This window comes from Lithobates pipiens, unplaced genomic scaffold, assembly GCF_037356315.1.
Source record: "Lithobates pipiens isolate NorthernLeopardFrog02 unplaced genomic scaffold, aLitPip1_a1.2 Scaffold_8, whole genome shotgun sequence".
Classification (NCBI taxonomy): domain Eukaryota; kingdom Metazoa; phylum Chordata; class Amphibia; order Anura; family Ranidae; genus Lithobates; species Lithobates pipiens.
In genome coordinates, this window is record NW_027507903.1 from 392,858,313 (window position 1) to 392,872,990 (window position 14,678).

At 40.5% G+C, this 14,678-nt stretch overlaps 1 protein-coding gene across 2 annotated transcripts in view; it reads left to right on the forward strand.

Annotated features, from left to right (window-relative positions):
• PCBD2 (pterin-4 alpha-carbinolamine dehydratase 2) overlaps nt 1-14,678 on the forward strand; it is a 342,895-nt gene that overhangs the window by 48,934 nt on the left and 279,283 nt on the right. For both annotated transcript variants that reach the window (XM_077473972.1, XM_077473971.1), the window contains exon 2: nt 2,978-3,109. In XM_077473972.1, coding sequence (XP_077330098.1) covers nt 2,978-3,109 — 132 coding nt within the window. The remainder of the gene's footprint in view (nt 1-2,977; nt 3,110-14,678) is intronic.

Here is a 14,678-nt window from a genome sequence, read left to right on the forward strand (position 1 = left end):
CCAGCAGTCAGTGGTCCGCCTATCATGGACGTCCGCTCATCCTCATACTACGGACGAGGATGAGAGGACGTCCGTGATAGGCGGAACACAGACTGCTGGGAAATTCAGTGTTCCGCCTATCACAGGCGAAGGCGGAGACGGAGGCGCGGCCTTTGAATCCTAGAATGGCCGCTGTCTGTCTGCTCGACACGCTGATCGGGCAGACAGACAGCGATGACTCGAGTATAAGCCGAGGGGGGCACTTTCAGCCTCAAAAAAGAGGCTGAAAATCTCGGCTTATACTCGAGTATATACGGTAACTAGATTTATTTTTTTTATTTTCCAATCCCTTGATTCCTACTTCAATGTCTTCAGCTTCTTAATTTTTATTTTCTCTACATCTTGTGTGACTAGTCTTCTAAAGACTTCTATGTCCATTTTTGCTGATTGTGGGATTAAATAAGGATTTATTTCTTAGTGTGGTGTTTTCTCTGGTAGTTGGAATATTCATCCTTCTTTTCCCTGGTTGGGGCAACATATCTTTTTAACATTTAAATTTTCTTACATATTTTTGGAGATTAACATAAATATCAAACGTATTCATGTTTCTAATGTGTGCATACTTCAATCCTCTATCTAAGACCTTTGTTTCTTCTTTGGTAAGTTGTGTCTCTGTTGAGTTAAAAATCCCCACACCTAGTACTCTCATTTTGTTTCTTGCTCCCTGCTTAGCACCCCCTCTTCCTATGGGGCTTCTACTTTCCCATCCTTCTCTGCCCTTCTGTATGGAGGTCTTTTCTTGTCTCCTCTCCTCTATAAAAAATGTCTTGGAGTTCTATCTCCATCACATTCGTCTCTCAGGGGCTCACCTTTTATAAGTAATGGACTTCTCACATGGTACCAGTTATCTCTCTGGGCTTCATGTCTGTAATAGGCTGGTCCTGGGCTTGTTCCTTGATTCCTATAGTTATCTGGTCCTCTATTGGGAAAATAAGGTCTTCCTCCTCATCAATTCTCTCCGCCTGATCCCCTATGATGCCCATTATCCACAGTCTCTGTGGTGTCCAAAAACTGTATTGGTTGTTCTCCTCATTTCTATGGGCTGGCTCCTAATACTTGTCGTCTTGATTAGTAGGTCCAGAGCTTTGTCCATTGGCAATTCTAACTTCCCTTTCTGGAGTTGTGTTAACTGATGTTGGACCTCCCATTTAGAAACTAGCTTGCCATTTAAAAACTAGGTAGTATAATTATTCTAATATCTCTGGTATTTTTTCTTTTCAATGTTCTTTACCTCTTGAACTTTATATTCTAGATCAGTGTTGAGTTGGTTAGCAAGGGCCAAAAACTCTGGTGTATCTTTGAATTGGGTAAAATGCTGTTCCCATTTCCTCCATTTTTTTTTTTTTTTTAATGAAAATCTCGTTAGTTCAATGCTTTTACCATTAAAAAGCTGGTGCCATTCATCAACTAGTTCTTGATCCAGGAGCCTGTCACTGATGGGAATATCTCATCTCAATCCTGCATAACAAATTCTCTTTAATATATCTTTCGTGTGAAATTGTGTCCCACCAAGTGTTTAACTTTTTTTTCCATTAGGTGTCCTAACTTTCTAAAGATGCTTTCTATATCATCTCCCTGTTTTGTATCTTGAGTGGGTAAATACTTCTTCTAAATTAATGTTGCATGTTTCTAGAAAACCAAATACTTCCATAGCACAGCAAAAGTGAATAATAAAATAATGAATGAGTTGTGCGCTGCCACCTAGTTCCTAACTATAATTATAGGCTGCTGCTATCACTAGTGTTTCCACATAAAGTGCAAAATGAATAAACAATGTGTGATACTGCTCCATTGCCTGCTCTTCTTCACTGCGCATGCACAGACCAGACTTTACAGTGAAGATTACTGTTAACTATAAAACACGCCTGCCACAGCCACTTGGCTTACTCCCTGATGAAGCTATGTGGGAGGGTGGCGTAACACGTGGAGGTGGAGCCAGTCGGTGTGTGACTGTTCGTATTATGGGAGATACTGCTCGATGTCATGATATGCTGCATTATTCATATGCTCGTTTTTATTCAATAAATGTGAGGGCATTTCTTAAAGCTGGGTTAGTGCATTTCTATGTATGTTAACCAAAATACTACACCATTGGAGATTGTTTCCCTTTTTTCCTGAGAGCTGTATGGAGCTAAGCCATTAAAGGATGTGAGCGGAGGGCCAGCATCTGGTATACAGGATTGAATCATTACAAGCTTTGTTTGCCCATTTTGTGAATCTTGAATTAAAGTGATTGTAAAGCAGCGGGAGCCTATTAATCTATCCAATGAGGACCCAAGACAGCAGCTGGAGCTGCTGTGCTAGTTCCTGTCGCTGGAACTATCGGTTCTCAGGAACTATCAGTTCTTGCTTCTCGGGTAAGAAAAAGGGGGCTCTGGGGGGCTGCTGTAATGCAAAAGGTTTTTCACCTTCATGCATAGAATGCGTTAAGGTGAAAAACTATGAGTGTTTACAACTCCTTTTTAAGGTGAGCATGCAATTCACCTGGTGATGGAGCACTATTTTATAATGTGGGGAAGTACAGAGTGGATTTAAGGAGCATAACGCACTGCTTTTTCCTATGAAGATGCATTATCCAGAGCACTTTCTATGGACAGTTGGGACATTTTTCTATTCGTATATTTGGACATTTTAATTTTTGCACATATTTGTTGCCACTTTATTACGATATTATATGTTCTATAGATTCTTGATATTAGTATCTATTTAATATTTTTATTATTTGGGCAGCGCAATTACAAATTGTTCCCTTTTATTCCTTCTCACTAGAACCTTCTGGGTTATAATTTTTTGTTGTGTTATATTCCATAGTAGCCATGGTTTTCATAGACTGTATTGGTGATGGCCTTCGAACCTCGCATTTCTAGGTTGTATTTATCAACTTGAAAATTATGATGTAACTTTCCAAATACATGAACTTTTTTATACTGTTTGGCAGACTTCAGAGGCTCACCTTCTAACTCCTGAAGAAAGGACACAAATTCTGCAACAACTACAGTCTTTGGGGTGGATTGAGGTCACTGCTAGAGATGCCATCTACAAAGAGTTTGCCTTCAAGACCTTCAACCAGGTGACTTGATATCTGTGTAAACTGTTGAATTTGTTATTCACAAACTTACTATTAAAAAAAAAAATTATGTGCATCATGATGAACCCTACTTTCAGGAGCACTACCTGGATAAAAGTTCTGAAAATCTCACGTTTGCCTGGGTTTTCTCCCAATATCCAAAACATGGGGATAGGGTAATCCGTTTCCACCCAAACTGACTATATAGTGTTTGTGTATGTCTAAATTAAAAGAGCAATATTACACTATTCCTGCCTTCTGTGGCTCTTTGCGGTGGAGCCAATTCTACAGAGTCCTGTGATATGAGTTGGATGTATTCAGTAGAGGATATATGAGGCTGAAGAAAGTCATGTTTATATACCATTGTATATTATATTGGAATTGTTTTTTATCCACACACGGATGATTGATGATAAGATTCCTGAAGGGGCTAAATCAATGAGACGAGGAGTTTTCTATATCACACGCTTAATGGTCACTTGTTGGCTCTGGTGATTGCATTTGATTACCACTTTGGGTGAAGCACTATTGATTTGAGATTTTGGAGCACAAATCACTTTAGAAGAACGGTGTTTAGCATATATAGAAGAATTGTTCACAGTGCTTTTTGTGGACTTTTTAGAGTTATTTATTTATTGTGCACTCTATTAACTGTATTAACACGGTTTATGGATTTTCACTTATTATTTTGTAAATTGCACCCTTTATAAGTAATATTTCATGAGTTATTAGTTATCACAAATTTTAGGTGCAGCATTAGAAAATGTAGATATTTGCACTTGGCGCCCTTGCCTCATTCCCTTTTTCAACAAGCTGAAACTTACATCCACGAGTGATTGTATTGGAAGAGCAATCTATCCCTTTTAATGGACGATTCTCTCTAAGGTTTCGATAAGAGACATTGGGGGTTGATTTACTAAAGGCAAATCCACTTTGCACTACAAGTGCACTTGGAAGTATAGTTGCTTTAGATATGAGGGGAAGATCTGAAATGATAGGAAGCTCTGCTGATTTTTTCATCCAATCGTGTACAAACAAAAATGCTGTTTTTTATTTTCCTTTGCATGTTCCCCTCAGATCTACAGCGACTGCAGTTCCAAGTGCACTTGTAGTGCAAAGTGGATTTGCCTTTAGTAAATAAACCTTGTTGTGTTGGTAAGAAAACTGCGTGTACTGTAACTAACCCAAAATGCTCTGGCAACCCTTTGTCATGTAATAAGGAACGCTGCAGGTGGCATAGTTTGTGTCAGTATGAGTAGGGTGCCTGGTAGCAGTTGCCCATTTGAGTACAAAGGTTTTTTTTAGGTTACGCTGTTCAGGCAGAATGAGCAACAGAAACATTGGTGAAGATGGGCGAGGTGTCCACACCTGTCTGTGGTTGAATGGAGTACGCACAGTAACTAAAATGTCACGGAAAGCTCCAGATGAATACTTGCGATTGGGAGCTTCTAATCATGTGACCACTATGAGATTGAATTACAGTGGTCACATAATCAGAATGCCTACCTCCTGGCATTTAGAACTGGTAAGGAAGGGTTTAATATGTTCCTGCGTAAGATCAATAAAGGTGGACAGGCCATGAAGCCTATGCTAGTGAGTGAACAGAATGTTGTAGCATATGTTTAAAGGCTTATATTCCTCTTTTTGCAATTATAATGACTGTATAAGAAAACGGTAGATGACTGTAAATGTCATATCTCTGGTTTAGCAGACATTTGTGGGCATTTGATTTTTGATTACAGTTTTTAAGAGGCTTAGACTTCTAAACCCAAAACAGGAAGGGGCGGATGCAGTCATTTTGGTTATTACACATCTGAGACTGTCAACTAAACTACTGCTTTTTGTTGTGGCAGCATCTACTGTCTGTCTTTTACGGGCTAATAGCCTTAATAGACATAAACTGGATTTTGGTGTTTTTAGACCAAATGCTTTTTTTATGCTTTAAATCTCTTCTTAAGGTGTATCTAAATCCAAGAACAAAAATGTAATCTATTGCAGCTTACCAGTCTTTAAATGTGGTAACTGCATTGGTTTATCTTTTTTTGGGCTTTTTTTTTTTTTTTTTCCATCTGTTGATCCACCAGTAAAACCCTTCCTATTCTAGGTGACAATACCCCAGCACAGAAAGAGTGTTAGAACTACAAAACATCTTTCCTGTTCTCTGCTTTATATAACATAGGTATGTTCTGTACTCTGCAGAGGTTAATTGGGAAGGGCTGTTAACATGACTTAAGATAAGACTGCAGAGTGCACAGGACATAGAAAAGCCTGTGCTAGATTTTTGAGTAAGTCCGATAGGCCATAGCCGTAGGGCACCAAAGCCGTTGAGGTCAATGCCTAGCTACCTCAGCAATTTTGGAATTATAGTACCCTCTTTTATTAGTAAGCTCACAGAACCTAATATCTGCCAGAAAGCAATGCAGTTTCTTCTAATCTTCTAAAACAACAATATTTTTTTTTAATGTCACGTGACAGTGGCATTAATATGCAACACTGATGATGCGTGGACTGTGTCAGTAGTTTTTTTTTTTTTTTTTTTTTTTTTTTTATCTTTACAATGTTTTTTTTCTTTTTGTTATTTTTTTTTACAATGCTTTTGGATTGGGGGGGTGTATTTTTTGTTACAATTTGAACTTTTAAATATTTATTACAATTCTTTATTTTTTATCAGACCTGTGGACGGGGGGGTGGGGTGCTTTGGTGAGATATCAGGGGCCTTAACAGACCCCTGACATCTCCCTTTTGAGACACAGAAAGGGACTGAGGACAGAGATTCCCCAGTCGTTTTCTCAGCAGCCTCAGCTTCACTGGAGATGAATGGAGAGGAGACAGAGGCTCCTCTCCATTCATAAACTGAAGTTTACGATGCTCAGTTATGAATGGACAGAGTCAGTGATCACTGATCATTTGGAATAGGAAGGAGCCGACAGATTTACTGGCTCCTTCTTCCGCTCTCCATCCTGAATGACACGGAGGGGGGACAGGAGCGGTATACACGGAGGGGGGACAGGAGCGGTATACACGGAGGGGGGACAGGAGCGGTATACACGGAGGGGGGACAGGAGCGGTATACACGGAGGGGGGACAGGAGCGGAATACACGGAGGGGGGACAGGAGCGGAATACACGGAGGGGGGACAGGAGCGGAATACACGGAGGGGGGACAGGAGCGGAATACACGGAGGGGGGACAGGAGCGGAATACACGGAGGGGGGACAGGAGCGGAATACACGGAGGGGGGACAGGAGCGGAATACACGGAGGGGGGACAGGAGCGGAATACACGGAGGGGGGACAGGAGCGGAATACACGGAGGGGGGACAGGAGCGGAATACACGGAGGGGGGACAGGAGCGGAATACACGGAGGGGGACCGGAGGAGCCTGGAGGAGGACCCAGAGGGGGATTGGAGTATACAGGGGACAGTCAGGGGGTGAGCGGTGCAGCGGTGGGGGGAATTACAAGCACCAATCCCACCCCATATAGATTTCACAAAAGCAGCTGGAAGCCGGGGAGGGGAGGAGAAGCGGCTGTCAGCTAATTTAGTGAAATCTATAAATGGGATCAGTTCTTGTAACTCCCCCCACCGCCCAAACACCGATCATCCCTTGACTGTCCCCTGTATACTACTCCAATCCCCCTCTGTGTCCTACTCCAGGCTCCCCTGGCCCCCCTTTGTGTATACCGCTCCCATCCCCATTTGTGTATACTGCTCCTGTCCCCCCTCTGTGTCAAATCTAGGTATCGGATAAAGCATCGAAGCATTTGCCAGAGTACAAGTACCGATACTAGTATCAGTGCAACCCTAATAATTACCAATCTGCTGTTAAAGGACCAGTCTTTCCTGTCCCTGTTGGACTAGCATCCATCAGACAGTACAGACTCTACAGAGCTTTAGTTCGATCCTAATCTGATCCTCATGCTTTTTGTCCCTCTGCACATATGCCCAGGTCTTTGCCACATGTGTCTTTTATGCCCAGTTTCACTCCAGCTCATTGCAACTCAATGTTTTGGCAGCAAGGGACAAACAGGACTCTGTCCTTGGGCTGTCCCAGGCATCTGACCCCCGGGCCAGACTCTCCCTCGCGTGGTGAGATTTCAACCCAGTGCTGGAGTCAGGAAAGCCCTTTCCTCTAAAGATGTGGCGGTTGCTTATGATGAATACCAGCCTGTTGAACTGGGGAGCAGTCTTGTATACCCTCTCAGTGGAGAGGACTGAGTCCTTGGTGGAAGCTCACCTTTCTATCAACAATTTTTAGACCTCAGAGTGATTTGCTTGTCTCCAGCATTGGACTTCTCTATTGCGAGGACACTCGATGAAAAGCCAGTTGGACAATGCCCCAACTATGGCCTACATCAAGCATTAAGGAGGCACCAGAAGCTGTGCCATGCACCAGGAAGCAGACTTGAGTCACTTACTTGTCATTCACATCCCAAGTGAGGAAAATTGGCACGCACACTTTTTGACCCTTTGCAACATGTGGTGGATGCTAAATGTGAAACCACTGATGTCCAGTTTCATCAACAAACTGGACAAGCTTGTAGCTAGGCCCAGTAACCCTTGAGCATTTGCAGTGGATACGCTAGTGACACAGTGAGATTAATTCAGCCTTAATTGTGCTATTCTGCCCCTCCAGATTCCCCATTGTCTGCTTCTCAGTATCAAGATGGAGGGCCTTTCCGGTGATTCTAATTGGACCAGATTGGTGCAGAAGGGTGTGGTACTGTAATGTACACAAACACCTGTCAGATGCTCCATATAGGTCCTAACAGATTATCCTAACCTTCTGTGCCAAAGGTAAGTGTTCCATTCTGCTTTTTGTTCACTGGCTGTTGAAGGCATGGTCTTGAGGAACAGGGCCATTACAAATTTATCAGCCCTACCTTCTAAGGCCTACTTTGCCCCAAAGGTAGTCTCTGCTTTCCACTTTAATAAGGACATTCTCCTGCTCCAAAACCAAAGGAAACTTCTCTCTGGTGTCTGAGTGTGGTGCACATTATGAATGTTTACCTCCCAGTTACTGACTCTTGAAGGCAATCTGGTTCCCTTGTTTAGCTTCCTGGGGGTATGCACTGGGGACTCTCAACTTCTTGCACCACCATTGTTAGATAAATCAGACAAGGTATTCTTCGAGCCTCTGGTTTCAAGGATAGGGTTCCTCCTGTTCAAATCATTTTTTTTGTGGTAATGCACTAGGTGCTTGCACCTCCCTTTCTCCTTGTTTTTGTAGTTCCTCTTTTTCCTGTTAAAGTGCATTGTATCAGATCTGCTGGTATGTCTTGGGATGTTCATCAAGCATTTGTTTTTCAGATTTACAAGGCTGCCACTTGGTGTTCCCTTGACATGTTTAAAGAGGAACTTCAGTCTGCTCACATAATTTGTAATAAACATATTTGCCATTCTGAAGCTTCCCTCCAACCACTTTGCATATTATTTTATATATACTGTGATTCTGTACTTGCCAAGTATGCTGCATAAATCTCCCTCTACTGAGTCTGGCTGCATCCATCTTAACTGTGAGCAGCTATAGCTGCTGCCTGTTCACTTTCTGGATTTACACAGACACACACAGGCACACCTCCAGCTGTGCAGCCCTGCAGCTCTCATTGGCCCTCTTATGACTCATCTCCTCCCTCCCTTCCTGTGCATTATGTCATAAGCCTAGGCTTTTTACCAGACAAGAAACCGGAAGTGGGCTGTATAAAGTATTTACTGTCAGAAAACAAAATGTTTTACTAGCCAAAATGAACAAAAACAATGGCAGAACATGTAATAGATGGAAAGTTGAAAAAATTACTGAAGGTCTGCTTTAAGTTCTCCTAGGTGGATGTTCAAGCCTCTTCTGATGTCCTTTTAGGGTGTAAAGTGCTAGCAAGCTTCTCTCTGACTCGGTCAGTACGTTCTTGACCCATTTGTTGTGTAGATCTGTTTGGCATGGTTTTCTCTTTCCCATCTTTAATTTGGACTACTTTAGCATGTCCTGGTCCTAATGATTAAACAGCCTGTTTCCTCTGTTTTTATGATTTTTATGTTGCTTTTTATGAAACGGGAGGGGTTACAAAGGGGAATGTCCCCGTAGCCATCTTTTTTTTTGCCAGTGTCAATTCACCTGAATAAAGTTGCATATAAAGCAGCAATAATGATTTAAGAGCCTATGTCCTGTACTGTATTCCAAGAAACAAATTTTAGTATCAAGTCAAAAATCTTGGCATCAAGCTTAAATTTAATCTCGAGATGTTTAAAAAAAAATTAACTAAAATAATCTTTAAAAAAAATTGCGATCTCTATTCAACCTTCCTGACGATCTCAATTGCAGAGTTTACCAAATTTTTTTCATGTAACAAGTGTAGAGACTTCTCTGCTCACTCAGCTGTCAAAAGAAAAAAAACTGGGCAGTCCGCCAAGTTTTTAACAACATTGTCTGTGCTAGTAGATAACTAGAAACATTGTAACTCTGCTTTCTTATATCAAAGGGATAACCTTCTGTGTGTAAATGCAGGAAGTTTAACCACTTAAAGTCCTAAACCTTTTTCTGACGCTTGTTTCTTACAAAGTTAAAATCAGTATTTTTTGCTAGAAAATTACTTGGAACCCCCAAACATTATATATATATATATATATATATATATATATATATATATATATATATATATATTTTTAGCAGAGACCCTAGGGAATAAAATGGTGATTGTTGCAACATTTTATGTCGCACTGTATTTGCACAGTGGTCTTTCAAATGCAATTTTTTGGGAAAAAATACACTTCAATTAATAATAAAAAAAAAGAAAGAAACAGTAAAGTTAGCCCAATTTTTTTTTGTTTAATGTGAAAAATGATGTTACACCGTGAGAATCGTGAGAGAATCGTGATCCATCTTCTAAGCAAGAAAATCGTGATTCTCATTTTAGCCAGAATCGTGCGGCTCTAGGTTTTTGGATATTTCTCTTATCTGGCCATATATCACTCACGTTTTCCAATTTCCTTTTGTTGTGTAACAGAAGACCCAAAGTACATACATTTATAGTCACATGTATTGTAGTTCAAAATGTAATTCACATTGAACATGACGTGTTCATCTGGTGCTAGTTCTACTTCAAGAACATCATCATAACTTTTCATAACTTACAGAAAGAAATGGACAAATAGTACAGTAGGTGTTCCTTATTTGTGCTTCACATATGATGCCAATTTGATTACTGGCTTCAGTTCCTTTCTGACTTGTCAGTGATAACATGCATGGAAAATTGTGTCATTTTTCAAATGCTTGCCAGACTCTCAGAAGCTCAGAACTGTACATCAACAGATGTTAATCATGTAGGAAGATCAGGGCCTCAAGATCATGGACATTGAATGGCATTTGTTTAAAAATGCTTTCAGATGTAGGTTAAACCTTTAAAAAAAAAAAAAGAAAAAGGAAAAAAAAAAAAGCTAGATTAGAATATGGAATTGTGGAAATAGTATAATTCTATAGACAGATATTGTGATAGGTTTCATGTATACATGTATTTCATTTATGGATTTTATCTCAGAACATGAAATCATTACTTATGTTGTGCATGGGTTTTAATGTTTTATTCATTTCCTTTTGCATCAATATTGTTATAATCATAATATTTGCTTTATGACTCAGATTGTGGAAAATGTGATCATTTCACCATATGTAGACGCTCCCACTGGGGGCCATTACAGACAGTCAAGAAAACTGTCCATTTGTCAGCAGGTTTTTTTTTGTTTTGTTTTTAGGTGTTAGCACTGCCACCCTGCAGGGATTCATGTTTCTTCAGGATGCTATGAGGAAATCCTATAATCCCAGACAACACAGGCTTTGGACAGAAGCTGCACTAAAAGTAGCATTAAATGCTCACTGGTTTTACATTAATCCATACATGTCAATCCAATAGCCATTTCTCAGTAAAGCATTTCTTTATAGCAATGCCCAAGCACTTACTGTTGATAAGCTGTTGTCTCCAGCACTCTCAGTACTACTTCCCTGAACTTCTGGTCAGTGAGCACATGCACTGAATAGGCCAGGTGGAGCAGGTCAAAAGGACAGAGCAGTCTCGAGCTGCTGTCAATCTATTGGCCTCGGGGGGGGGGGGGGGGGGCAGCTTAGTGACTTGCAGTCCTTGGTTTTGGGGCTCTCTGTTACCATTTATGCACACAGGATAAGGACAAACTGCAGTAATTGCTAGTTTTAGGGTTTCATTTCAGTTTAACCCTTTTCTTGTGGAGGGGTTTAAAGTGCTTTGGGTTTACCCATGACTTTGCGTTATTGCACACATTGCAATTTCAACCTTTTACGTTTTCACCCTTTCAACTTTCTATTAACTAATGATGGAAGAGTTGTACTTGGCTTCAGTGGGTGACTATAATTTATTTATTTAAATGATTTTTTATTAGTTTCTGAGCAACATAGTACAAACATAGTACAAATAGTACAAGGTAATACAAAAGATAAGCCTTAAAGGCTTAATAGTGCAAAGACAACTTAATAGTACAAAGACGAGAAAAAGGATAGAACAGGCACAACACAGATTAATCGAGCTGTGCAAACTGTACAAACTATATAAATGATAGATCTGACATACAGCAAGAGAATCACTAATATTAAGGTAGTAGATGATAAATCAGTTAAGCATAGTAAATGAGAAATGAATTTGGGTTACAATGTTCATACCAAACTTTCCATAGTTCATGTTACATTTCTAGTATCACGCTTGTTGGCAAGTACATTTTTTTTTTTTTTTATAGATAAAATCTCTGAGCTCTAATCTCTAATGGTTTTCCAGCTTCTGGTTATAAGCATCCTAGCTGCCAGTAAAATGTGAGACACTAATGTACAGCGAGAAGTAGGAAACTAGTCTATGCCCAAATTAAAAATTGCGAGGCCAGGGTCAGGTGGTATAAGTATAGCTGTGGTATCCAAGATGAAGTGGAAAACTGTTTACAGGTCCAAAATCTGTGCATGAGGTGGCCTATGGAGTCTCACCCTCTCCATTATAGAGGTGATGCAGATTTCAGGAATTGATATCCTAAAGGGAGTAAGATACCACTGCAAAGCAATTTTTGGGGAAATTTCCCAATGGTTTCCACAATGGGAATATAGATTGTTTTAAATGTGCATTGCCATTGTTTGGCTGTATAGGATTTTTCAAGATCGTTCTCCCATTTCAAAAAAAGAGGACGTTTTGGAGAAGGTGAGGTCATCTTGGAACAGGTTATAAAATATTGAAATACCTTTAGTGGAAAGAGGGTGTGATTTGAGATATTTCCAGGCAATGGAAGGGAGGCAGATCTCAGGACTCTTGATAGCTCTTAATAAGTGGGCGATTTAGAGATATTTATAACAGGTTGCAGGAGGCAGACTGAATTAATGCATTAGCACTTTAAGATCCCTTTCACACTGGCAGCACCACTAAAACAGCGTTAATGTGCTGGTCGTACTTGCGATGCTTTAGCAGTGTTTTGGGTGGCTTTTTTAAGGTCACGTAACACGTCCAGTTTAGTGGTTCTTTCAAAGTGCTGCCCATTCATTTCAATGAGCAGGGGCGTTTTGGGGAGTGCTATTTATAGAGCTCCCAAGCCTCCATAAAGCTGCTTCTTGTCATCGGAAGCAGCGATCAGTATCCATGTCACACAAGCCCATCCCCCAGTCAGTTAGAATCACTCCCCTAGGACACACTTAACCCCTCACCGCCCCCTAATGGTTAACCCCTTAACTATCAGTGACGTTTTTACAGTAATCAATGCAATTTTAAAGCATTGATCACTGTATTAATGCCAATAGTCCCAAAAATGTGTCAAAATTGTCCAATGTGTCCGCCATAATTTCGCAGTCATGATAAAAATCGCTGATCGCTGCCATTACTAGTAAAAAAATATTATTAATAAAAATGCCATAAAATGATTCCCAATTTTGTAGACGCTGCGCAAACCAATCAACAAACACTTATTGTGATTTTATTTAATTTTTTTACTAAAAATATGTAAAAGCATGCGTATCGGCCTAAACTGAGGTTTTTTTATATATTTTTGGGGATATTTATTATAGCAAAAAGTAAAAAATAATGCGTTTTTTCAAAATCGTTGCTATTTTTTTGTTTATAGTGCAAAAAATAAAAAAAACATCAAAAGAACGCTCTATTTGTGGGAAAAAAAGGACGCCAATTTTGTTTTGGAGCCATGTCGGATGACTGTGCAATTGTCAGTTAAAACGGCGCAGTGCTGAATCACAGAAAGTGCTCTGGTCAGGAAGGGGGTAAATCCTTCCGGGGCTTAAGTGGAACTTCCGCTGATCGGAACCCTCCCCCCTCCGGTGTCACAATTGGCACCTTTCAGGGGGGAGGGGGTGGAGATTCCTGTCAAAGTCTATGCCTCTTCCTGTCCTGCCGCGCTGTCTGCTGGGACACATACGGTTCCCAGAGACAGCGCGGACAATTCCTATTGCGCTGCGCGACTCGCGCATGCGCAGTAGGGAACCGGGAAGTGAAGCCGGTTCGCTTCACTTCCTGATTCCCTCACCTAGAATGGTGACAGCAGCAGCCAAGAGCCGAGCGATTGATCGGCCTCGGCTGCCGGCATCGCTGGACCCTGGGACAGGTGAGTGTCCATTTATTAAAAGTCAGCAGCTGTAGTATTTATAGCTGCTGGCTTTTAATATTATTTTCCCCAGTACAGTCCCTCTTTAAGTGGTTAAAAAATCCGCGCCAGCTATCGCCCAAAAAGCTCAGAAAAAAAGACTGGCACTTCAACTCTGTTTTAGCGGTGCTGCAGTGTGAAAGGGGTCTAAATGTTTTGAGTGTTATCTACATATAGGTTAGCGATTATCTTGAACAAAAAATGGGACCCACCTCCCCTGGTTATGGACAAAATGCTGTTAGCCTAATAGCATTTAGCAACATAAAATGAACCGCATTCCCACGATCGCAGATATACAATCCCTTTTGTTTGGCATTTATCAAAATGTTTTACACTAAATTTTTCCCCGTTTGGTAAAACAAATCTTTTATCTTTATTAATCAAGGGGCAACAGGAACACTGTCCGCATGCAAATGTGCCCTTAATTGAGCAGTGTGTGCATTTAGACGTATCCACGTACTCACTCTGGACAACTTTATCCTTAAGGGAGCTATCTCTCTTAAAGGTAATTGAATGAGTAGGGCTGACAAATTGTGTAACGGTAGGGTCATCTGTAAGTATCGACCAGTGTTTACATAATGTTTTCTTAATTTGGGTGTGTTTATTAGAATATCTAAAAAAATAATTCTAGAGGGTTCATGGTTCTCTTTTCACGTCATTGCACTTAGATTGTTTTTAAATTAAAAAATCAAGGTGTGATTTTTGTTGTCTTATTGAATGCTTTACGTAAGCATGTTTTGCTGTATCCTCTATTTAGTAGTCATAACTGTAATTTTCTAGCTTCTTCTTGAAATAAGATATCATTAGAAAAATTGCGTCTCAGCCTCAGATACTGACTGTAGGGTATCAAATTTTTCAAAGGTGTAGGGTGGAAGCTGGAAGCATGCAATACTGTTTTGCCGCAGTCTCCTTGAGGTAGAGGGTACTTTCCAATTT